The sequence below is a fragment of the Trachurus japonicus genome, chromosome 6 (assembly GCF_045865225.1).
Source record: "Trachurus japonicus isolate A0001 chromosome 6, Traja_1.0".
In the NCBI taxonomy this organism is placed as follows: Eukaryota; Metazoa; Chordata; class Actinopteri; order Carangiformes; family Carangidae; genus Trachurus; species Trachurus japonicus.
This window is the reverse complement of record NC_140912.1, coordinates 29,981,919-30,007,291: the sequence shown is the minus strand read 5'-3', so window position 1 is coordinate 30,007,291 and position 25,373 is coordinate 29,981,919. Positions and strand designations below refer to the sequence as shown.

At 41.7% G+C, this 25,373-nt stretch overlaps 2 protein-coding genes across 2 annotated transcripts in view; both read left to right on the top strand.

The window, feature by feature from the left end:
- LOC146986392 (uncharacterized) overlaps window positions 1-3,126 on the top strand; it is a 35,745-nt gene extending 32,619 nt beyond the window's left edge. Inside the window, exons 3-4 of the mRNA XM_085780344.1 lie at window positions 2,641-2,719; window positions 2,854-3,126. Of these exons, the coding sequence (XP_085636470.1) occupies window positions 2,641-2,719; window positions 2,854-3,126 (352 nt within the window). The remainder of the gene's footprint in view (window positions 1-2,640; window positions 2,720-2,853) is intronic.
- LOC146986388 (protein NLRC3-like) overlaps window positions 1-25,373 on the top strand; it is a 144,286-nt gene that overhangs the window by 51,704 nt on the left and 67,209 nt on the right. Inside the window, exon 9 of the mRNA XM_085780468.1 lies at window positions 11,707-12,268. Coding sequence (XP_085636594.1) covers window positions 11,707-12,268 — 562 coding nt within the window. The remainder of the gene's footprint in view (window positions 1-11,706; window positions 12,269-25,373) is intronic.

Sequence of the window (25,373 nt, the reverse complement as noted above, 5' to 3'; positions counted from 1 at the left end):
TGTCAGTGGATGGAAACAGTCGTCCATGGATCATGTTGCTGGGCTGCTCTTCACTTCACTGCAGCTTCATGACGCCATCTAGTGGACTGATAGTAGAAGTACAGCAGCTGATGGCAGCTTCCTCTTCCTCACTGCTGTGTGACTGCATTCAGCTGACACTGATATGAAGCAGAGAAGAAGAGCCAATCAGTGGAGGAGCAGCTGGAGACATGATGGACATGTGAGCTGCTGTGCACATGAATGATGTGTGTTTCCTCTGCAGGTGAAGCTACAAAGTGTGTGTGAGCTGATGTGGATGTGACCTCAGCAGCATGGATCAGTGTGAGGACAGAGAGGAGGGAACCCCTCCCTCTAAAACCACTCTGTGTGGGGGACATCAGGGCCAGACCACAGGTCAAAGGTCAGGATTAAAACTGTCAGACTTTTCTCTCTAAAAGTCAGTTGTTGTGTTTATTAAAAGATTGAATTTATTTTTTCATCAGTTTTTCTCCAACATGCAGATTTATCAGTTTTGTTGTTGTTTCAGGATCCAGCAGCAGAGACCAGACTCTCCTGAACCCAGCTGTCTGTCTTTAAAGAGCGACCGGTCAAAGGATGAGATATTGAACTTTAAAGGAGGATGTGTATCAGCTGATCAGATGTAAGACAAAACTTAATTTCAGAGCTTTTGAGTTTCTGTTGAACGTTCTTCCTGTGGAGTCAAAAAGAGTTAGAACTCAGAAACACATTGTCCAGCTGCAGTAAAGAGTCCCTACTTTAAAGCAGAAGTAAGTGGTCCGGTCGTTTTCGCTAATGCTGCGTTCCAGGCAGGCTTTTGAAATCGTAAATTACAGCTTCAAGTCACAACTTACGACTTTGTAGCGTTCCAGGCAACCCACTCGTGTTTTTCCGACCTGTTTTACCGGTGAAAGTCACTATAACGGCCACTCGTAACTTCCGACCGGTACAGGAGCAGACGAACAAACCTCCATAAATACTGAGAGAGTGAACGAGCAACACTCAGGTAAAGAAAGAAACTTCAACTCATCTACTTCAGTGGTTCTCAAACTTTTTTACATCAAGGACCCCTAAATAGACACAAATTAGACCACGGAACCCCATTGAACAAAATTTTGAAACAAACCACCAGAAATACACAAATATTTGTTCTAAGACTGAAAAACCTTACTTTTTTAGTCAATGTATGTTCAAATTAGGGCCAATTGCATGCATTTTTAGAAATATTATAGATAAATAAAAAAGTTTTTGGAAAATTCTTAAAAATATAAAATTTTCTAAAAAAGTGGTAAATTTTCCAAAAAAAGTTCTTAAAGAATTCTAGAAAAAAAGTAAAAAAAAAAAAACAAACAAACAAAAAAAACAATAAAAAAGTGGTAATAATTTCTTGAAAAAAAAGGTAAAACTTTAAGAAAACGTTTGGGACCACTGGGTCCCCGGACTCTACTTTGAAAAACATTGATCTACAGAACAAAACAAAGAAATAAACTCAATTTTCTGAGGTGAAAAAATCCTTCATCATCATTGCTTACAGCTTTTACCTACAGGAATAAGGAAACAAATCAAGTAAGTTTTTTTTATTATGGTTCATGTTTTTTCTGTGTTCATTTTAATTTTGTTTTTGAAAATCTAAAACTATTTAACACCAGTTGTGTTGTTGTTTCAGGATCCAGCAGCAGAGACCAGACTCTCCTGAACCCAGCTGTCTGTCTTTAAAGAGCGACCGGTCAAATGAGCGGTTCAATAACTTTAAAGGAGGATGTGGATCAGCTGATCAGATGTAAGCTGTAACTGACAGTCAGATTCAGGTTATTGTAGAAATTAACCAGTTTGTATGACGTGTTGTTGGACCAGGTCTAAGGGCCAATGGCCCATATTTTTAGAAATATTATAGAGAAATAAAAGGTTTTTTAAGAATTCTCAAAAATATTAAATTTTCCCCCAAAAAATGGTGAATTTTCAAAAAAAAAAAGTTTTAAAGAATTCTTGAAAAAAAGGAAAAAAAGGTGGTATTTTCCTTTTTTAAAAAGGTTAAGAATTTTGGAGAAAAAAAAGTGGTAACATTTCAAGATGGGGACCTCCATGAACCCACTCAAGGACCACTGGGAGTCCCCAGACCCCACTTTAAGAAACACTGATCTACAGAACAAAACAAAGAGATAAATGACATTTTCTGAGTTGAAAAAAATCCCTCATCATCATTGTTTACAGCTTTTATTTACAGGAATAAGGAAACAAATCAAGCATTGTTTTTCATTACGGTTCATGTTTTTTCTGTGTTAATTTTTTTTTGGGGGGGGATCTAAAACTATTTAACATCAGTTGTGATGTTGTTTCAGGATCCAGCAGCAGAGACCAGACTCTCCTGAACCCGAACCCAGCTGTCTGTCGTTAAAGAGCGACCGGTCAAAGGACGAGATATTGGAATTTAAAGCAGGACGTGGATCAGCTGATCAGATGTAAGCTTAACTGACAGTCAGATTCAGGTTATTGTAGAAATGAACCAGTGTGTACGACGTGTTGTTGGACCAGGTCTGAAATCAAAGTGTCTCTGTCTGTTGTGAACGTCCTCAGGGGACATATAAAGTCCATCTTGTATTATCTCTCTGTACTGATGTTGACTTGACACTGATTCCTCCACAGAGTGGACCAGGAGAGCTCAGAGGTTCCCAGTGCTCAGTCGGCCCAGCAGCATCAAACACACCTGGACTCCATGTTTATGGTGGGTACATGTCCAACAGCTGCTGTTACATCTGTTGTGTTCACAATCATCTCCATGCTGCACTCTGACACCAGTGGATTGTCAGTCTGTCAGGTTTTAGTTTGATGCTGTCACTCATAGAGTTTCTGTTCCAGCTGCTGGAGGAGAACATGGTCACTTTTGTCAAGAACGAGCTGAAGAAGATCCACAAGGCTCTGAGTCCAGATTACCCAGAATGCTCAGGGAGTCAGAGGGAGGATGAGGAGGTGGTGTACGGTGAGGATGAAGAGCAGAGGAGCATCAGAGAGGTGTTAGTGAAGATCACAGTGAAGCTCCTGAGGAGCAGGAAGCAGGAGGAGCTGGCTGAGCGTCTGCAGAGCAGTAAGACGATTTCTGTAAATAAAAGATTCAACATGATGGACGAATGAGACGTTCACTGACATCAACACATGGAGGGAAACATGTTCATATTCTTGTTATTTAGAAGAATTAACATGTTATATTTTCTTATTGGTCTGATTTCTTGTGTTTTCATTCAGAACATTTTGCTGCAGTTTGTCGTAAACTCAAATCTGCCCTGAAGAAGAAATTCCAGTGTGTGTTTGAGGGGATCTCTAAAGCAGGAAACCCAACCCTTCTGAACCAGATCTACACAGAGCTCTACATCACAGAGGGAGGGGCTGGAGGGGTCAATGCTGAACATGAGGTCAGACAGATTGAAACAGCTTCAAGGAGACCAGGCAGACCAGAAACAACCATCAGACAAGAAGACATCTTTAAAGCCCCACCAGGAAGAGACCGACCAATCAGAACAGTGATGACAAAGGGAGTGGCTGGTATTGGGAAAACAGTCTTAACACAGAAGTTCACTCTGGACTGGGCTGAAGACAAAACCAACAAGGACACACACTTCACATTTCCCTTCACCTTCAGAGAGCTGAATGTGCTGAAAGAGAAAAGGTTCAGCTTGGCGGAACTTGTTCATCACTTCTTCTCTGAAACCAAAGAACCAGGAATCTGCAGGTTTGATCAATTCCAGGTTGTCTTCATCTTTGACGGTCTGGACGAGTGTCGACTTCCTCTGGACTTCCACAACACTGAGATCCTGACTGATGTGACAGAGTCCACCTCAGTCAACGTGCTGCTGATCAACCTCATCAGGGGGAAATTGCTTCCCTCTGCTCGCCTCTGGATAACCACACGACCTGCAGCAGCCAATCAGATCCCTCCTGAGTGTGTTGACATGGTGACAGAGGTCAGAGGGTTCACAGACCCACAGAAGGAGGAGTACTTCAGGAAGAGGTTCAGAGATGAGGAGCAGGCCGGAGAGATCATCTCCCACATCAAGACATCACGAAGCCTCCACATCATGTGCCACATCCCAGTCTTCTGCTGGATCACTGCTACAGTTCTGGAGCAGCTGTTGAGGTCCAGAGAGGGAGGAGAGCTGCCCAAGACCCTGACTGAGATGTACATCCACTTCCTGGTGGTTTATCTAAAACTGAAGAAGGTCAAGTATGATGGAGGAGCTGAGACAGATCCACACTGGAGTCCAGAGAGCAGGAAGATGATTGAGTCTCTGGGAAAACTGGCTTTTGAGCAGCTGCAGAAAGGAAACCTGATCTTCTATGAATCAGACCTGACAGAGTGTGGCATCGATATCACAGCAGCCTCAGTGTACTCAGGAGTGTTCACACAGATCTTTAAAGAGGAGAGCAGCCTGTACCAGGACAAGGTGTTCTGCTTCATCCATCTGAGTGTTCAGGAGTTTCTGGCTGCTCTTCATGTCCATCTGACCTTCATCAACTCTGGACTCAACCTGATGTCACAACAACAAACAACATCTCTGTGGTCTCAAGTGTTTGGAGACACATCTACATCTTTCTACCAGAGTGCTGTGGACAAGGCCTTACAGAGTCCAAATGGACACCTGGACTTGTTCCTCCGCTTCCTCCTGGGTCTTTCACTGAAGACCAATCAGACTCTCCTACAAGGTCTGATGACTCAGACAGGAAGTGACTCACGGTCCAATCAGAAAGCAGTTCAGTACATCAAGAAGAAGATTAAAGAGACTCCCTCTGCAGAGAAAAGCATCAACCTGTTCTACTGTCTGAATGAACTGAATGATCGTTCTCTAGTGGGGGAGATCCAACAATCCCTGACATCAGGAAGTCTCTCCACAGATAAACTGTCTCCTGCTCAGTGGTCGGCTCTGGTCTTCATCTTACTGTCATCAGAAGAAGATCTGGACGTGTTTGACCTGAAGAAATACTCTGCTTCAGAGAAGGCTCTTCTGAGGCTGCTGCCAGTGGTCAAAGCCTCCAACAAAGCTCTGTAAGTGTAGAGATAGTTGGATTTACTCATCATTATATAAAAACACTTCTGTCTTTCTTCTGTCTTTAAACAGGACAGAAAATAAATTCCTTTCTTCTTTAATTCCTCATGATCATCTCTTCAGACTGAGCAGCTGTAATCTTTCAGAGAGAAGCTGTGAAGCTCTGTCCTCAGTCCTCAGCTCCCAGTCCTCTAGTCTGAGACACCTGGACCTGAGTAACAACAACCTGAAGGACTCAGGAGTGAAGCTGCTGTCTGGTGGACTGGAGAGTCCACATTGTAGACTGGAGACTCTCAGGTGATGATCCATCCAGCTGTTTATCTGATGACACTTGAACACACCTCCAGGTGTTGACAGTGGTTTCCTGTGTGTTGTTGTGTGTGTTCAGTCTGTCAGGATGTCTGGTCACAGAGGAAGGCTGTGCTTCTCTGGCGTCAGCTCTGAGCTCCAATCCCTCCCATCTGAGAGAGCTGGACCTGAGCTCCAATCATCCAGGAGCTTCAGGAGTGAAGCTGCTGTCTGCTGGACTGGAGGATCCAGACTGGAGACTGGACTCTCTCAGGTATGTAGAGGCTGCTGCAGCCACACACACTGTCTGACAGAGAAGGAGGAGCTGGAACATTTGATCACACCTGGTATTAAAATCTGTCTCAGGTGATCTGATTACTGAGACCATATCCAGAGTAGAGTGCTGGACTAAGAGAGTAATGCCTCGCATTGGTCAAATGGAAGGGCCTCCTGGTGGTGGAATATGGGTATTGCAAAAGTGTCCACAAACTGACATCTCTCCATTGTTGGTGTGAGCAAGTGCGGTATTTTTAATAATTTAGTGCCTCTGGAAACCCAAATCCACAAAAGCCTTCTAATGGCGCGTTTCCACTAGCACGCTTTGGCTCGGCGCGCTATTTGCGTGTTTCCACTAGCACGCACTACCTGCAACCAGGTACACTTTTGGTATCACCTCAGCCCTGGTTCCAAGCGAGCCGAAGCGTTACTAAAATGTGACGTCAGCCGACTGCCTTCCACTGATTGGCCGATGAGTGTCGTCACTGGAAGCGTCATAACCGCGCGACGACCAACAACAGAAATGTTCCTGCTGAAGCCTGTTATTACGTGACTTTATTAAGTTTTAATATTTTTTCATGCGAGAAAGTAACTGTTTTATCCCCAGTGTGCGGTTAGTTTATCCAAACGACGGCTGTTTAGAAGTTTGCCCCGATGTTTTTCGGAGAAGTGAAGCTCCGAGCAGTGACCGGTTCATCACAGAGGCAGCAGCCCGGCTCCTGAGTTGCTCCGCCGACCAGCCTACGGTCGTCACCCCGGGGAGAAAACGACCGCTAATTAACTTACCCGATGGCTTTTAGAGGTTTACCACCGGCTGGTTAAACTCTTTTTAGGGGATAAATGTTGGTCTCATTGATGAAATCTAACAATTGTGGCTGTAGCAGAAGTTTGTTTGAATAAAAAAGAGCAGCACTGCCTTGGGGTCTGTACGCACAGAAAACACCACATTTACATCAATAAATAAATGTTTTACAATGAACCAGGCCAATCTCAGAGCTGGCAAGACTCTCCGGTAAGGTATATTGAACGGTTAAATGCCGTTAACGGGACGAGAGCAGTCAAAACGGCGGTTTAAAGCTAGCTACAGCGAGGGTAGGTTAACTTCCTGTTTACAAAGTAAAAGCACCAATTCTATCGTAATGGCTTTCCTTATGATAAAAGGCAACGGGTATTTTATTTTTGTGAAAATAACCGGAAGTGCGTTGCTCACTACGGCTAGCTTTAGTAACGCCGACTTCGTCGGAGCAAAATTGTAAACAGCTGGTATTTTGTCAGATTTTCAACACGTTGGGGATCTAAACGACTACTTTCTCGCCTGAAAATGTTTCAAATGTTGCTAAAGTTATTACAGAGTTTAGAGCGTTGCTCGGCGCCGTGTAAATGACGTCACGGCGGTTTCGCGCAGCTGTGTGACGACCCCGCCCACGTTGAGGAGGCACTAGTGATACTCAGTTGTAATGGAAACACAACCAAACCGTGACGAGCCGTGCTAGTGGAAATGTGCCATTACTATGTATTTAATACCCCTTTTCCACAAAAGGGGGGGTCAAAAAACCTGTTTAAACCCGCTAACAATCAGCTTTTGGTGGCAGTGGGAAAGGCGCACCGACCCGCGTCGACGTGGGTCAAACGACCCACACGGGTGATGGTAACGCGGGTTAAAATCGGCTTCAATCGGCTCGGCTCTGATCGGCTTGCAATGGGAACGCCAGACCCGGGTCAACCCGCTAATATACGTGATGGCGCTGAGCGTTCATCACGCCGGTCGTGTCTCATATCACGTAACAAAACTAAGCTCTGCTCTCATTCTGGTTTATGTTTTTATGTTATGAGACTCGGCTCATTTTGGTCAATGGGAAAGGGGCCAAATGCCGATTTTTAGCATGTCGACCCATGTGTAAAAACCCCGCATCGACCCGCTAATTTTAGTGGGAAAACGGCTTTAGGGTCTTATGTACATATTATGTCGCTTTCACACCTAATAGTCCGGACCAAGGTCCAGACTTCTTTTTTTTTTTTTGTTACATTGTTTCCATATAGTCCAGTAAAGTTCGCTTTCACACTGCTATTATGCCAGCGGACTAAAGGATCTACCTACGTCATGATGTCATTACCCGCAAGGGCTGCGCCTACTTATAAATATCAGTGATTGGCTTGTGGATGAGCGTGCATCTGACGTTATAAAATAAAAATATGTGTAAAAAAAAAAAAAAAAAAAATTGTGCTGGAAAGCACGCTGTGGTATGTAATCGCGGTGCAGAAGAGTGAGTTTAGAGCTGATGAAAGGAGAGAAAAAAGAGGGTCGTGCCACGGCGGAAATGCTCTCATTGATGAGAGATCAGCTGTAACTGTGTAGTGCTGGGGAACACACACGCTATGCGCACACATGCGCAATCCTCCTCTCAGATGCGGCTGCATCTCTCCAGGTCACTTGTGTGTGTGAGTGTGAGATAAATAAAAGCTCTGACTTGCTGGGGCAGACGTTGTTTGGTGTCACCCGCTGATAAATATCCGTCTTTTTCAGACTTTTTTCGACAGAAAAAATATATTTGGGTCAATGTATTAAAAAATAGGCTATATAAAAAAATGCATGTATCGTTTGGGGATTTATATTAAACACTCTACTGTTTAATTCCGTGTAAACTTTTACAAGTGTATGCTGACACACCCCTCCCTCTGACCAAATCTGGATATAATATTTCATCTCCTCTCCCCAAGTATTGCCGCCAGTTGCCGCAGCTCCTCCTTCCTTTTTTTCTGTTTATTTACTTTTTTCGGCACGAAGCAAGCAAGACGGGTGAATCTGACATGAATTCTTGTATTTGGTTCGATAGTTCGAACGTTCCAAAAAAATGCTTTCACACTACGCAGTAGCGGACGGAAGTTTGGCTGACTGACATGCAGTGCACACACGTCACCAAGACCTCACAGGCAGATCTCCACAGTTCCAGGCACATTCAATTCACATCAGTGCAATAAATAAATATCCACAATAACCACTATTTAATGCAACTAATGGAATCAACATGTGAATTTATATCTATATAGATTGTCCCGTCACATCTGACGTCAGATCAAAGGCTGTCGCAAGCAATGGAAACTCCACCTGAATTAACACAGCAGGGACGAACTGGCACTGAAAAGCAGCTGTGGATGTCCCAAGCAGGACTGAGGGTGGATGACTGCATGTCGCTGCCGTGTTGAGATACGCACTCTGCCCTTGTGATGATCCGCTTTATTTATTTATTTACTTATTAATTTATTAGAGGGCGAGCGACCATGTCGTCACGCAGCCGTAATGAAAAACAAAACACAAATCATCATCTCTCTTAGCCCACCACAGTAGCCTCGGTATCATATAGTCAGTATAGCCTATACTCAGCATCTCTATCACAGAAAAAGAGAGGAGGACAAAGAGAGAGAGAGAGAGAGAGAGAGAGAGAGAGAGAGAGAGCGTCCTTTACGCTGATTCCATCCCTGTTACCCATGGTGTTTGTTTATGTTGTGATTAGTGTACACCTCTCATCTTTCTTACTACACAGGGTTTGAATAAATGTGAGTTTCTTTATTAGTTTATTAGTTGTTGTTTTGTTACACTGGGCAGCGGTTCTCAGTGTATCAGATCAAACCTGATTAAGGATGTTAGTAAACTCATTATTCGGCCACTCTGAGCTCGGACCTCCCAGACCAAAACAGCTGTTTCCTCCTGGGAGAGGTTCGGCCTCTGGCGTCGCTGTCTCCTCCGTCCATGTCAAAGTATAAAATGACAAACTTGCAGTGCGCATCGTCCGCGGCGCAGTTAAAGGTGAGGAGAGGAGCTCATTTGATTGGTGAAGATCCGAATCGGCTGTGTTAATCCCACTTCTCCTCCTCCTGTCTCCCTCCCGCCCTGTCTCCTCCCCCTTTGCCGTTTGCGCCGGTAGGAGGGACGAGGGGAGGGACGAGGGGAGGGCCTGCGCTGGCCTGACTCGGACACGCCTCGTTGCCGTGGCGAAGCTGCGCTGCGCTTAGACTTCGCTCGGTCTAGGAAACTAGGGCCCTTGGTCTTTAGTCCGGACCGTGGTCCGGGGGAGCTTTCACACCTGTCACTTTGGTTCAAACTATCTAAAGTCCGAAAATCCGGACCAAACGAGGTAGGTGTGAAAGCCCCCTTATTGAATGTGTAAAAATAATTAGAAATCAGTTTCCATCCAAATTCAAAATATTTGTCTTTTAAGTTTTTGTACATTGGGTTTTAATTGGGTGGAGTTATCTCTGGGATTTATTACGCAATAAATCCAAACCACTCATAAATCACCACGTTAGTTGTCTCACCCCACCCCCCAGTGGCGGCGTACAAAACCGTTCATCTGCCGGTCTCTCCCCCACGCTCCTCTGAAGTCCTCACAACCAGAGCCATATCAACCACTCTGCCCACAACTCCTCACAACTCCTTTCTACATACAGCCGTTTCGGGGTTGTGTGTGTGTGTGTCCATGGTGTGTAAATTGGCGATTAGCTTTTAGCATTTATTAGCGTTCCAGCACAACCTGCCCTGTCTGTCCGTCTGTGTGTGTGTGTGTGTGTCAGTCAGCCCCTCATCGCGCTCACACACAGAGGACGGTTCAAAGCAGTTTTTTTATTTATTTTTTTTACCAACGCCATTGCCGTGTTGCTATGGCATTGTTTGACATGAGCGGAGCCAGAGAGATGTCAATCAAAACGAGGGAGCTGTCAAGCGTTATCTGCCACGCCCACATTGTCCTGACCAGTGGCCTACATACATGCCTCAATAGCAAAATGAGCTGTTTTTAAACCAGGTTTTCTAATAGTTATTGTAACTCAGACTTTTGTGGATGCTTAAAGCAGAAGTAAGTGATCCGGTCGTTTTGGCTAACTTCTTGTCAGCCGATGGAGTTAGCAGTCCCCGCCCTCGTCCCTACGTCACCACATTCACGCGCACCCCTTGGCTGCACACACAGAGAGGACCGCCCCTTTATGCCGTTCTCTCTCCTCATTGGATAAAGGTTGTAGGATACAAGGAAAGTTTTCTCCTCGGCTTACAGCAGAGCAGAGTGACTGACAGACCCGTGTTTCGGACCAAACACTCTATAGGCTATATGTGATTGCTGTCGGAAGATAGAACTATTTAAGACTTATATTAACACAAACATTCCGCTTACTTCTGCTTTAGCAGGAGTAAATAAGAGACAGAAATCAGGCGGCACCATCAGGTCTCTGGACTCTGACTTCAAGTCCAGTAAAAATGTGTGGACAGGTTTGATGGAGCTCAGGACTGGTCCTGAGGACGGCTGCTTTGTTCCACATGATGTGACTGATCTCAGTGAGTCAGTGTGTTGCAGCTGATCTGTGTGAAGAGCAGAGAAGAACAGAGTCATTGATCATGAGATCCTGATCCGTCCTGTCACTGTGATCAGATGGTTTCTATTAGAGCTCCTTCATCCACTCACTGCTGCTGTGGCTCCTGTGGAAACCTGCTCACAGCCTCATTCTTCAGCTTCCTGGGGAGTTTTCTTCAAACAAACACAAGTTGTGTTCACACTCAGTGTTTCTCACTAAACTCACTGTTTCACTGAGCTCTAACAAACGTGTTGAGTGTGTTTCTTCCTGTTGTGTCTTCATCTTATTTGCTGTGACGTGTGTTTTGCAGTTTGAGAGTCAGAGAGTGAAAGTGTGTGTCTGACACTGAAGTGACATCACATGGAGAAAACACATGATGAAGTGTTTCCTCCTCGTCTCCTCCTGCTCTGTATCATCACTAGATCAAGACTCCAGCTCCTTCTTCTCTGTGCTCAGTGTTCATCCATACATACCAGCCTCCATGTGAACACAGTGATAAAACAGTGTGTGTGTGAGAGCCATGTAATGTCCATGTGTGCATGCTGACAGAGAACGTGCTGCTCTGACCCCCCTCCTCCTTTCAGGGTGCAGCCTGCTGGACGCCGATTCTCAACACCAGGTCCATGGAGATGTAAGTGTGTTTTTACTTTGAGCAGCACATTCAACCATCTTCACACTGTCACATCACTGACGTCATGAGTCTTCATCAAACTGTCAATAACTGATCACATGATCAATAACTGCAGCTGTGTCTTGTTCTCTCCATCAGATTCCTGTCGACTCACAATCGACACAAACACAGTGAACACAAAGATCAAACTGTCTGACAACAACAGGAAGGCAACATGGGTGATAGAGCATCAGTCATATCCTGATCATCCAGACAGATTTGACCGGTGGCCTCAGCTGCTGTGTTCAACTGGTCTGACTGGTCGCTGCTACTGGGAGGTCGAGTGCAGAGGAGAGGTTGAAATATCACTGAGTTACAGAGGAATCAGCAGGAAAGGAGACATTAGAGACTGTGTGTTTGGATGGAACGATCAGTCCTGGAGTCTGGAGTGCTCTGATGGTCGTTACTACGTCAGGCACAATGGCGGACGGACAGACATCACCACCTCCTCTTCCTCTTCCTCCTCCTCCTCCTCCTCCTCCTCCTCCTCCTCCTCCTCCTCCTCCTCTGTCTCTAACAGAGTAGCAGTGTATGTGGACTGTCCTGCTGGCTCTCTGTCCTTCTACAGAGTCTCCTCTGACTCACTGATCCACCTCTACACCTTCAACACCACCTTCACTCAACCTCTGTATCCTGGGTTTGGGTTTGGGTTTGGAGCCTGGTGGTCCAGTTCTGGTTCCTCAGTGTCTCTGTGTTGAGTGAATCAGAGTCTCCTCCTGTCACAGAAACCTTCTCACTGTTGAACAGACAGTTCAGTCTCTACATGTCTGTCTCTGTCTCTTACTCACGTTTTCACATTCATGGATTAAATCAGTGGATGTTTTAATATTTTCTCAATTCGATTCTTGTAAACTTCTTCCTCTTCCTTTAAAGATGGACGCGTTGATTATTACAGTTACAGTTGAAATTATAGCTGCTGCTGCAAATGGTCGGGGCCATTTTTATAGACAAAATTAGGCAATTTTAAAGCCGTAGCACATGGTTGATCTATTATGACTTTATTTTCAAAGTATTGAAATTCAGATGTGTGCTGTAACGCCACCATCAGGACTATTGTCTTGTGTACATGTGTATCTGTCATGGGTGATACGAATGCTGATATGTCAGATGATAAGTCCCTATTTGGGCAGCATTTGATTGAGTTCTGTCATGGCTGTAAATTAGTGCTCTCTAGTAAACGAATAGCTATACATATATTAGTGAAGCATGGCCTACACCATCATGGCTGGATCACTACATATGCACAGCTGACGTGCATAACTGCTCAGTGGAAAATGAGATTGAACAGAATGAACAGATGATGAGAGCTAACTCCATGGCAAGGAAACTTCAACAGAATGAGGTGGGGATGGGGGACCACGGGCCAATGCCCCGCTGTTCAAATTGCTTTTTTCTTTCTCCTTATTTAGTTATTACTTAGTTATTACTATTATTATGGTTAACCATTATTGTTACCACTATTGTCATGGTTATTATTTTTTTTATTTTATTATCACCTACTTTATCATTTATTCATATTCCAGCTATTTATCTTTCTCCCCATCCAAAATTTTATTTTTTTATTTTTATTTTTTTTTGCATTTCTCCTCCACCCCCAGACCGCTCCTGTACCTTTGGTTCTTACCTCTCCCTTGTACTTCTAGAATAATCGCTGTTACTATTATTATTTTTATTTTCTCTTGTTGTTCTGTTTGCTTGTTTGCTTGTTTGGTTTTGTCGTTATCGCTGTTGAGTTATTGCTGTTGAGTTATTGCTGTCACAATTGTTATTAATTATTAGGGCCGCGGGCAATCGCACCGGGCACTGGTCCCAACAGCTATGAAATAGCTGCAGGGACCAGTGCCCGGGCGAAGCCCGGGCACTACTGTTATTGTGTGGATTTTTTCTTCTTATTAGTGTGAATGCTGGAAGCATTCACACTATTGTTATTCGGTTCGGCCATTTTCTGCCTTTCTTCGTCATGTAACTAGTCCTTCATACTTTGTGCTATTTCAACAATTCAAATATCAAAATGTTCAGCCTTTTCGGGACAGGTGTGCTATGTCTTTTCTCTTTTCAACTATTCATACTTTTTGCAATATTCAACTATTTCTGATTTTTTTTTCCCCATAGAGAATGCATTGGAACAGTCTTGAAACTCTTCAAATCTTCTTACTTCTTTCAGCCTTTAAAGCGTCCACATACTTTCAGCTAGAGACTTCATTCAAATTCTGAGCTGTAGACAAACTTCTAATGTATTCATCCTGTATTTACAACTTTTTCATAGCTTGTACCGTTTTTGAGATAAATCCTTTAAAAGCACATGAGGATTTCTGACAAATTTCACACTTTTCAATGAGTGTGTATGGGGTTGGGTCAGAGTGAGTGACATCATCGTTAGAGTGAGAGGGATCGAAAAAACATTCAGGATTTTTTCTGGATAAATTGCCAGCACGGCCACAAATTAAACTCTAGACACATGATTTCCTCACCGGTTTGTAGCCACACTTGTTGTGTCTCATTTAATGTGTTCAAAACAGCAGACAGACTTACAGAATTGTCTCAATGAGCCTAATTGTGCAGCTAGACCCGCTCCAGTGGCTCATCCACTTCAATAGAAAAGTAGGAGCTGATTTTTTTAGAAAAGCAGAAATGCCCCCCTTTTCTACCTTGCGACCCTGAGAAAAGTTTTTGCCCTACAAACATTTAATGCACATCAATGTGCTCAGGAAGGTCTGCTTGCCCAGATGGTCAGGAGGACCATATTCTGATAAGAGTTACGGTTCTCTTTTTCTGGGCTGTTTTCGGAAGCTGCACTGAGCTCAAATCTCTCTGCTCTGCTCTGCTCTGTGTGCAGTTGGTCCAGCTGTTGGGGCCAGCTCGTTATCAAAGTCTATAGTGCAGGTGCAGCCTGGCCGCTCGTTAAGATGTTTTTAAACACAGCCCCACACACACACATGATAAACCAGACTGACAGAGGATGTCCACGCACAAACACAGGCATCACACTCACACAGACAGACACACACAGACACTCACACACAGTCACACACACACACACATACACAAACAGACAAACACACAAACACAACACTGTTCCACACAGTAAAATGTAAGCATGGTAGTCGCCATGGTAACTTCTGAGGGCAGGCTGCCAATCAATCAGATCATTAGGGAGAGAGGAGTTTTGTGGCGCTTAACAGTTTTACTTTCTGCACATGTACACGCAGACAGAGAGACCGTCAGACTCACACACCCAGACACACACACAGGTTTTCAGCTCAAATTCATCAGGCTCTCAATTATTTTATACTTTTGATGTAAACATCTCCAACAATTAATTTTTTTCTCATGAATTTAAGTTCAGACGTTTAGTCTTTCCAACTCTATTAATAGTAGTACAATTACAGGTGGAGCCTGGGATATAGGACGCAGCATTTATCTATCTATCTATCTATCTATCTATCTATCTATCTATCTATCTATCTATCTATCTATCTATCTATCTATCTATCTATCTATCTATCTATCTATCTATCTATCCCCCTCCCTATTTTTAACCCCTCTGTCTCCTTTTTTTCTTTCTTTCTTTCTTCTACTCCTTCATTTGTATTTTACGTAACTTTTTCTATCCTTCCCTCTCTATCCATCCATCCATCCATCCATCTACCTCTTTCTATCTATCATCCCCCTCTCTCTTTTTCTTTCTTTCTTTCTTTCTTTCCTTCTTTCTTTCACTCACTCCATTTCTGTCTTTTTACTTCTTTGTTTGTTTGATTGTTTCTTTCTTTCTTTCTATTCCTTTTCTCTTCCTTTGTTTTTACTCCATTTCTTTCTTTCTTTCTTTCTTTCACTCCATTTCTGTTTGTTTACTTCTTTGTTTGTTTGATTCTTTCTTTCTTTCTTTCTACTCCTTTTCTCTTCCTTTGTTTTTACTCCATTTCTTTCTTTCTTTCTTTCTTTCACTCCATTTCTGTCTTTTTACTTCTTTGTTTGTTTGATTCTTTCTTTCTTTCTTCCTTTCTTTCTTTCTTTCTTTCTTTCTTTCTTTCAACAATTTCTTCAGCTCATTCAGCATTGCTGGAAGCATTCACACCATTTCCATTCTTGGAAATGTTTTTTCTAGTTAGTGTGAATGCTGGAAGCATTCACACTATTGTTATTCGGTTCGGCCATTTTCTGCCTTTCTTCGTCATGTAACTAGTCCTTCATACTTTGTGCTATTTCAACAATTCAAATATCAAAATGTTCAGCCTTTTCGGGACAGGTGTGCTATGTCTTTTCTCTTTTCAACTATTCATACTTTTTGCAATATTCAACTATTTCTGATTTTTTTTTCCCCATAGAGAATGCATTGGAACAGTCTTGAAACTCTTCAAATCTTCTTACTTCTTTCAGCCTGTAAAGCGTCCACATACTTTCAGCTAGAGACTTCATTCAAATTCTGAGCTGTAGACAAACTTCTAATGTATTCATCCTGTATTTACAACTTTTTCATAGCTTGTACCGTTTTTGAGATAAATCCTTTAAAAGCACATGAGGATTTCTGACAAATTTCACACTTTTCAATGAGTGTGTATGGGGTTGGGTCAGAGTGAGTGACATCATCGTTAGAGTGAGAGGGATCGAAAAAACATTCAGGATTTTTTCTGGATAAATTGCCAGCACGGCCACAAATTAAACTCTAGACACATGATTTCCTCACCGGTTTGTAGCCACACTTGTTGTGTCTCATTTAATGTGTTCAAAACAGCAGACAGACTTACAGAATTGTCTCAATGAGCCTAATTGTGCAGCTAGACCCGCTCCAGTGGCTCATCCACTTCAATAGAAAAGTAGGAGCTGATTTTTTTAGAAAAGCAGAAATGCCCCCCTTTTCTACCTTGCGACCCTGAGAAAAGTTTTTGCCCTACAAACATTTAATGCACATCAATGTGCTCAGGAAGGTCTGCTTGCCCAGATGGTCAGGAGGACCATATTCTGATAAGAGTTACGGTTCTCTTTTTCTGGGCTGTTTTCGGAAGCTGCACTGAGCTCAAATCTCTCTGCTCTGCTCTGCTCTGTGTGCAGTTGGTCCAGCTGTTGGGGCCAGCTCGTTATCAAAGTCTATAGTGCAGGTGCAGCCTGGCCGCTCGTTAAGATGTTTTTAAACACAGCCCCACACACACACATGATAAACCAGACTGACAGAGGATGTCCACGCACAAACACAGGCATCACACTCACACAGACAGACACACACAGACACTCACACACAGTCACACACACACACACATACACAAACAGACAAACACACAAACACAACACTGTTCCACACAGTAAAATGTAAGCATGGTAGTCGCCATGGTAACTTCTGAGGGCAGGCTGCCAATCAATCAGATCATTAGGGAGAGAGGAGTTTTGTGGCGCTTAACAGTTTTACTTTCTGCACATGTACACGCAGACAGAGAGACCGTCAGACTCACACACCCAGACACACACACAGGTTTTCAGCTCAAATTCATCAGGCTCTCAATTATTTTATACTTTTGATGTAAACATCTCCAACAATTAATTTTTTTCTCATGAATTTAAGTTCAGACGTTTAGTCTTTCCAACTCTATTAATAGTAGTACAATTACAGGTGGAGCCTGGGATATAGGACGCAGCATTTATCTATCTATCTATCTATCTATCTATCTATCTATCTATCTATCTATCTATCTATCTATCTATCTATCTATCTATCTATCTATCTATCTATCTATCTATCTATCTATCTATCTATCTATCTATCTATCTATCCCCCTCCCTATTTTTAACCCCTCTGTCTCCTTTTTTTCTTTCTTTCTTTCTTCTACTCCTTCATTTGTATTTTACGTAACTTTTTCTATCCTTCCCTCTCTATCCATCCATCCATCCATCCATCTACCTCTTTCTATCTATCATCCCCCTCTCTCTTTTTCTTTCTTTCTTTCTTTCTTTCCTTCTTTCTTTCACTCACTCCATTTCTGTCTTTTTACTTCTTTGTTTGTTTGATTGTTTCTTTCTTTCTTTCTATTCCTTTTCTCTTCCTTTGTTTTTACTCCATTTCTTTCTTTCTTTCTTTCTTTCACTCCATTTCTGTTTGTTTACTTCTTTGTTTGTTTGATTCTTTCTTTCTTTCTTTCTACTCCTTTTCTCTTCCTTTGTTTTTACTCCATTTCTTTCTTTCTTTCTTTCTTTCACTCCATTTCTGTCTTTTTACTTCTTTGTTTGTTTGATTCTTTCTTTCTTTCTTCCTTTCTTTCTTTCTTTCTTTCTTTCTTTCTTTCTTTCAACAATTTCTTCAGCTCATTCAGCATTGCTGGAAGCATTCACACCATTTCCATTCTTGGAAATGTTTTTTCTAGTTAGTGTGAATGCTGGAAGCATTCACACTATTGTTATTCGGTTCGGCCATTTTCTGCCTTTCTTCGTCATGTAACTAGTCCTTCATACTTTGTGCTATTTCAACAATTCAAATATCAAAATGTTCAGCCTTTTCGGGACAGGTGTGCTATGTCTTTTCTCTTTTCAACTATTCATACTTTTTGCAATATTCAACTATTTCTGATTTTTTTTTCCCCATAGAGAATGCATTGGAACAGTCTTGAAACTCTTCAAATCTTCTTACTTCTTTCAGCCTGTAAAGCGTCCACATACTTTCAGCTAGAGACTTCATTCAAATTCTGAGCTGTAGACAAACTTCTAATGTATTCATCCTGTATTTACAACTTTTTCATAGCTTGTACCGTTTTTGAGATAAATCCTTTAAAAGCACATGAGGATTTCTGACAAATTTCACACTTTTCAATGAGTGTGTATGGGGTTGGGTCAGAGTGAGTGACATCATCGTTAGAGTGAGAGGGATCGAAAAAACATTCAGGATTTTTTCTGGATAAATTGCCAGCACGGCCACAAATTAAACTCTAGACACATGATTTCCTCACCGGTTTGTAGCCACACTTGTCGTGTCTCATTTAATGTGCTCAAAACAGCAGACAGACTTACAGAATTGTCTCTATGAGCCTAATTGTCCAGCTAGACCCGCTCCAGTGGCTCATCCACTTCAATATAAAAGTAGGAGCTGATTTTTTTAGAAAAGCAGAAATGCCCCCCTTTTCTACCTTGCGACCCTGAGAAAAGTTTTTGCCCTACAAACATTTAATGCACATCAATGTGCTCAGGAAGGTCTCCTTGCCCAGATGGTCAGGAGGACCACATTCTGATAAGAGTTACGGTTCTCTTTTTCTGGGCTGTTTTGGGAAGCTGCTCAGAGCTCAAATCTCTCTGCTCTGCTCTGCTCTGTGTGCAGTTGGTCCAGCTGTAGCGGCCAGCTCGTTATCAAAGTCTATTAATAGAACAGTGCAGGTGCAGCCTGGCTGCTCGTTAAGATGTTTTTAAACACAGCCCCACACAGACACATGATAAACCAGACTGACAGAGGATGTCCACGCACAAACACAGGCATCACACTCACACAGACAGACACACACAGTCACACACACACACACACACATACACAAACACACAAACACACAAACACAACACTGTTCCACACAGTAAAATGTAAGCATGGTAGTCGCCATGGTAACTTCTGAGGGCAGGCTGCCAATCAATCAGATCATTAGGGAGAGAGGAGTTCTGTGGCGCTTAACAGTTTTACTTTCTGCACATGTACACGCAGACAGAGAGACCGTCAGACTCACACACCCAGACACACACACAGGTTTTCAGCTCAAATTCATCAGGCTCTCAATTATTTTATACTTTTGATGTAAACATCTCCAACAATTAATTTTTTTCTCATGAATTTAAGTTCAGACGTTTAGTCTTTCCAACTCTATTAATAGTAGTACAATTACAGGTGGAGCCTAGGACATAGGATGCAGCTTTTAACATGTGTCCTACCTATCTATCTATCTATCTATCTATCTATCTATCTATCTATCTATCTATCTATCTATCTATCTATCTATCTATCTATCTATCTATCTATCTATCTATCTATCTATCTATCTATCTATCTCCCTCCCTATTTTTAACCCCTCTGTCTCCTTTTTTTCTTTCTTTCTTTCTTCTACTCCTTCATTTGTATTTTACGTAACTTTTTCTATCCTTCCCTCTCTATCCATCCATCCATCCATCCATCTACCTCTTTCTATCTATCATCCCCCTCTCTCTTTTTCTTTCTTTCTTTCTTTCTTTCTTTCTTTCTTTCTTTCTTTCTTTCTTTCTTTCTTTCTTTCTTTCTTTCTTTCACTCACTCCATTTCTGTCTTTTTACTTCTTTGTTTGTTTGATTGTTTCTTTCTTTCTTTCTATTCCTTTTCTCTTCCTTTGTTTTTACTCCATTTCTTTCTTTCTTTCACTCCATTTCTGTTTGTTTACTTCTTTGTTTGTTTGATTCTTTCTTTCTTTCTTTCTACTCCTTTTCTCTTCCTTTGTTTTTACTCAATTTCTTTCTTTCTTTCTTTCTTTCTTTCTTTCTTTCACTCCATTTCTGTCTTTTTACTTCTTTGTTTGTTTGATTCTTTCTTCCTTTCTTTCTTTCTTCCTTTCTTTCTTTCTTTCTTTCTGTCCTTTTCTTTTTTCTCTCTTGTTTCAATCTTTCAATCTTTCTTTCTTTCTTTCTTTCTTTCTTTCTTTCTTTCTTTCTTTCTTTCTTTCTTTCTTTCTTTCTTTCAACAATTTCTTCAGCTCATTCAGCATTGCTGGAAGCATTCACACCATTTCCATTCTTGGAAATGTTTTTTCTAGTTAGTGTGACTGCTGAAGCAGTCACACTATTGTTCTTCTGTTTGGCCATTTTCTTCCGCCTTTTTACGGTCTTCTTCTAGTCCTTCATACTTTGTGCTATTTCAACAATTCATATATCAAAACGTGCAGCTTTTTTTGAACTTTATCGGCATTACTTTTCTCTTTTTAACTATTTATACTTTTTCAAATATTTAACTTTTTCACAAAAAATCTCACATTCATCAAAGTCTCAACCTCTCTTCTTCACAACTCCACTGTAGTGTAGGGGGTAGGGTAATTGCTTGCCAACCCTAAGGTCACTGGTTCGAATCCAAGGGAAGAATTCTTGTTATGTTATGTTGAATTCTGCTCTCCTCCCCCGCCTTCAATTGGTTACAGGTGTTTGTTATCTCCTTGATTACTCATACCAGTTTGCAGCACATCATCACATTACAATGAATGACAACAGTCTTGAAAGCAGTGTGCTCTCTGTAGCCGAGTGGCAGAGTAAAGGTTTAGTGATCATATGGTTATGGGTTTGATTCCTGCCTCAGTCTTTTCACTTCATTGCTTGACTTTTGATTCCAATTATTCAGCTGTCATTGGACAGTCTTTGATTCCTCATAGTATAAAGCTCATTGTAACTCAGGTTCTCTGTGGCCATATGGTTAGTGTGTTAGGTGTTGTGCTATTTCAACAATTCATATATCAAAACGTGCAGCTTTTTTTGAACTTTATCGGCATTACTTTTCTCTTTTTAACTATTTATACTTTTTCAAATATTTAACTTTTTCTGCAAATTAAACTCTAGACAAATTATTTTCTCCAGTTTTGTAGCCACACTTGTCTTCTGGCTAAAATTCTGGTCAAAAATGCAAAGAGACTTAGATAATAATTTTAAATATTTTTTAAATGCAGCCAGGGAGCTCTCTGCTCTCATTCAGCCCAATGCTGAGAATTCTCCACAACTCTGTCTGAAACATGCTTATGTCTGTGCTCTCTGTGGCGAAGTGGCAGAGTAAAGGTTTATTGATCATGAGGTCATGGGTTCGATTCCTTACTGTTTTTTTTAAGCAGAAGCCAGTGATCCTCTTATCAAAGGTTTTCTTTACCCCTCACATACTGTCTCTGTCTGTAGCCTAGTGGTTAGCTTGCTGGTCTGGAGACCTGAAGGTTGCTAGTTCAAATCTTGCCTCAACAACACTTATAGTGAATTATTTTCCCAGTTGTCCTCTGTTGACTTCTGATAACTTGCTTCATGTTGAAACTGCTGCTCTCAGCCTGAAATTCACAGAAATTTTCATTCTAAGTCATTCAAGCTTGACTCTCAAGCTTTCTTGATGTTGACAGTGTGCAGATCATTAACAGACAACAGTCTCTGCAACTGTGTGTGCACCGTGGCCTAGAGGCAGAGTGGAAGTCTAATGACCATGAGGTTGTGGGTTCGATTCTGACCTTGGTCAAACATTTGTATGGTGATCACTGCTTGCACTATTTGCTAATTCTGCAACAGCGTTCAGTTGCTATCAGCAGTCACACCATTTCCATTCTTGGAAATGCTTTTTCTAGTTAGTGTGACTGCTGAAGCAGTCACACTATTGTTCTTCTGTTTGGCCATTTTCTTCCGCCTTTTTACGGTCTTCTTCTAGTCCTTCATACTTTGTGCTATTTCAACAATTCATATATCAAAACGTGCAGCTTTCTTTGAACTTTATCGGCATTACTTTTCTCTTTTTAACTATTTATACTTTTTCAAATATTTAACTTTTTCACAAAAAATCTCACATTCATCAAAGTCTCAACCTCTCTTCTTCACAACTCCACTGTAGTGTAGGGGGTAGGGTAACTGCCTGCCAACCCTAAGGTCACTGGTTCGAATCCAAGGGAAGAATTCTTGTTATGTTATGTTGAATTCTGCTCTCCTCCCCCGCCTTCAATTGGTTACAGGTGTTTGTTATCTCCTTGATTACTCATACCAGTTTGCAGCACATCATCACATTACAATGAATGACAACAGTCTTGAAAGCAGTGTGCTCTCTGTAGCCGAGTGGCAGAGTAAAGGTTTAGTGATCATATGGTCATAGGTTCGATTCCTGCCTCAGTCATTTCACATCATTGCTTGACTTTTGATTCCAATTATTCAGCTGTCATTGGACAGTCTTTGATTCCTCATAGTATAAAGCTCATTGTAACTCAGGTTCTCTGTGGCCATATGGTTAGTGTGTTAGGTGTTGTGCTATTTCAACAATTCATATATCAAAACGTGCAGCTTCTTTTGAACTTTATCGGCATTACTTTTCTCTTTTTAACTATTTATACTTTTTAAAATATTTAACTTTTTCTGCAAATTAAACTCTAGACAAATTATTTTCTCCAGTTTTGTAGCCACACTTGTCTTCTGGCTAAAATTCTGGTCAAAAATGCAAAGAGACTTAGATAATAATTTAAAATATTTTTTAAATGCAGCCAGGGAGCTCTCTGCTCTCATTCAGCCCAATGCTGAGAGTTCTCCACAACTCTGTCTGTAGTCCAGTTGGTTACAGGTGTTTGTTAAGAGACGCATTAATTGCTTCTGCCACCGTTTGCAGCACATCATCACATTACAATGGCAACATGCTTATGTCTGTGCTCTCTGTGGCGAAGTGGCAGAGTAAAGGTTTCTTGATCATGAGGTCATGGGTTCGATTCCTTACTTTTTTTTTTAAGCAGAAGCCAGTGATCCTCTTATCAAAGGTTTTCTTTACCCCTCACATACTGTCTCTGTCTGTAGCCTAGTGGTTAGCTTGCTGGTCTGGAGACCTGAAGGTTGCTGGTTCAAATCTTGCCTCAACAACAATTATAGTGAATTATTTTCCCAGTCGTCCTCTGTTGACTTCTGATAACTTGCTTCATGTTGAAACTGCTGCTCTCAGCCTGAAATTCACAGAAATTTTCATTCTAAGTCATTCAAGCTTGACTCTCAAGCTGTCTTGATGTTGACAGTGTGCAGATCATTAACAGACAACAGTCTCTGCAACTGTGTGTGCACCGTGGCCTAGAGGCAGAGTGGAAGTCTAATGACCATGAGGTTGTGGGTTCGATTCCGACCTTGGTCAAACATTTGTATGGTGATCACTGCTTGCACTATTTGCTAATTCTGCAACAGCGTTCAGTTGCTATCAGCAGTCACACCATTTCCATTCTTGGAAATGCTTTTTCTAGTTATTTTTCCACTTCCGGCCAGATTTCGATTCGCATCTAGTCCTGCAACTCGAAGAGTTGCAGGACATATTATATATCAAAACGTGCGTCTTGATCGGGATCGGTGTGCTATTACTTTTCTCAACAGTTTACGAATTTTTCGCGACATAGTCGCGAAAAACTGCGCAAAAAATTTGCATGTAAGTCAATGGGACGGGCGAAAAAAAAAGACCAATCATTGGAGTTTAACAAACGTCTACTGCTCAGGCATACTTTCACCTAGAGACTCCATTTAAACTTTAAACAGTAGACACAAGTCTTGTGTATTGTCGTATTACTCCACGTTTTGATAGGTCATATAGTTTTTGATCAATCCCTGATCAATGACCATGATCATTTTTGGAGAAATTATGAGTTTATAATGGGTGTGTATTGCATGGAATGTTCGTGTCAGAGTGCGTGACATCATCGGTTAGAGTGGGAGAGAGTGAAGAAACATTCTGTATTTTTTCTGGATAAACTGTGACCACGGCCACAATTTACACTCTACAGACATAATTTTTTCAGAATTTGTAAGACAAACTTGTTATCTCTCATGTCATGTGCTCAAAATATCAGAGAGACTTACAGAATTGACAGAATCAGCCTCTGAGTGCAGCCACGTCTGGCTCTGCTCCTCATTGAGTCCAATACAAATATTTTCTGAGAGGAGCAGAACGGCCTGATGTTTTAAAACTGCCAGCGTCGCCAAAATATTTACTGTAGAAACACCAAATCGTACCGAAATTTTCAGTAAGTCCTTAGAGCAACGTTGATCTGTGTTTTGTTCTGATAGGAGTTACCGTTTTGTCATGCTAAGCCTAATTGTGAGACCGGTTTAGAGGCAGAAAATGGCTCTTTTTCTCCACGTTTCTGTCTGTCTCAGCCTGCGGGGGCCCCTATCGCCGTGGTAACCTCTTTGATCCTCAGGCCAGAGCTCGTTAACTTCATAAACAATCCACCTGGCGCTCGTTTAAATGTTTATAAACACAGACACAGCTAAATCAGACTGACACAGGATGCAGCTACTAACTAACTATGTGTCAAGTCAGTCACACACACACACACAGACTCTAGAGCCAGCTTCATGTGATTACAGTCACACACACACACACACACACACACACACACACCTTCATGTGATTAAAACACAGTTAACGTGCAACAGAATTTAAACTTAAACCATGATTTAATCTGGTTTTAAAGTTAAACCTTGTTGGTGACACACACACACACACACACACACACACACACACACACACACACACACTTAACCTAATGTGGTTACAGCTCCTCCATATCAGTGCTTATAGAAAGATGATCATGTGTCTGTCTGATCAGCTCTGTCTTGACCTTAAGATCGTGGGTTTGATTCCCATGTTGACAGAGATGGCAAAATCGGCAGTAGCCCCGCGGCCCATTCAAAATTTCCCGAGAGGAAATTTTCTAGTTTTCTATTATTATTATTCATTCATGTTTTCAATCTTTGTTTTTTTGTTTTTTTTTCTCCCCCAATAGTGTTATTATGACCAAAGTCACTATTATTATCCACCAAGTCTCTTTTTCATCATTATTATGATCACCATTTATAGAATATATTATAACTGACTTACACACACACGCACACGCACCCACACACACACACACACACACACACACACACACACACACACACACACCTAATTTCACATTTTATGTCATTGTAAGTCATCAATGCATGTTCACTGTATTGTCTGTCATGTTTTTTCCACAATAAAAAAAACAAAAAAAAACAGAATGATATCAATGCTTTCTGGAAGGAAGTTAAAGTCATTAACACCAGTAAAATAC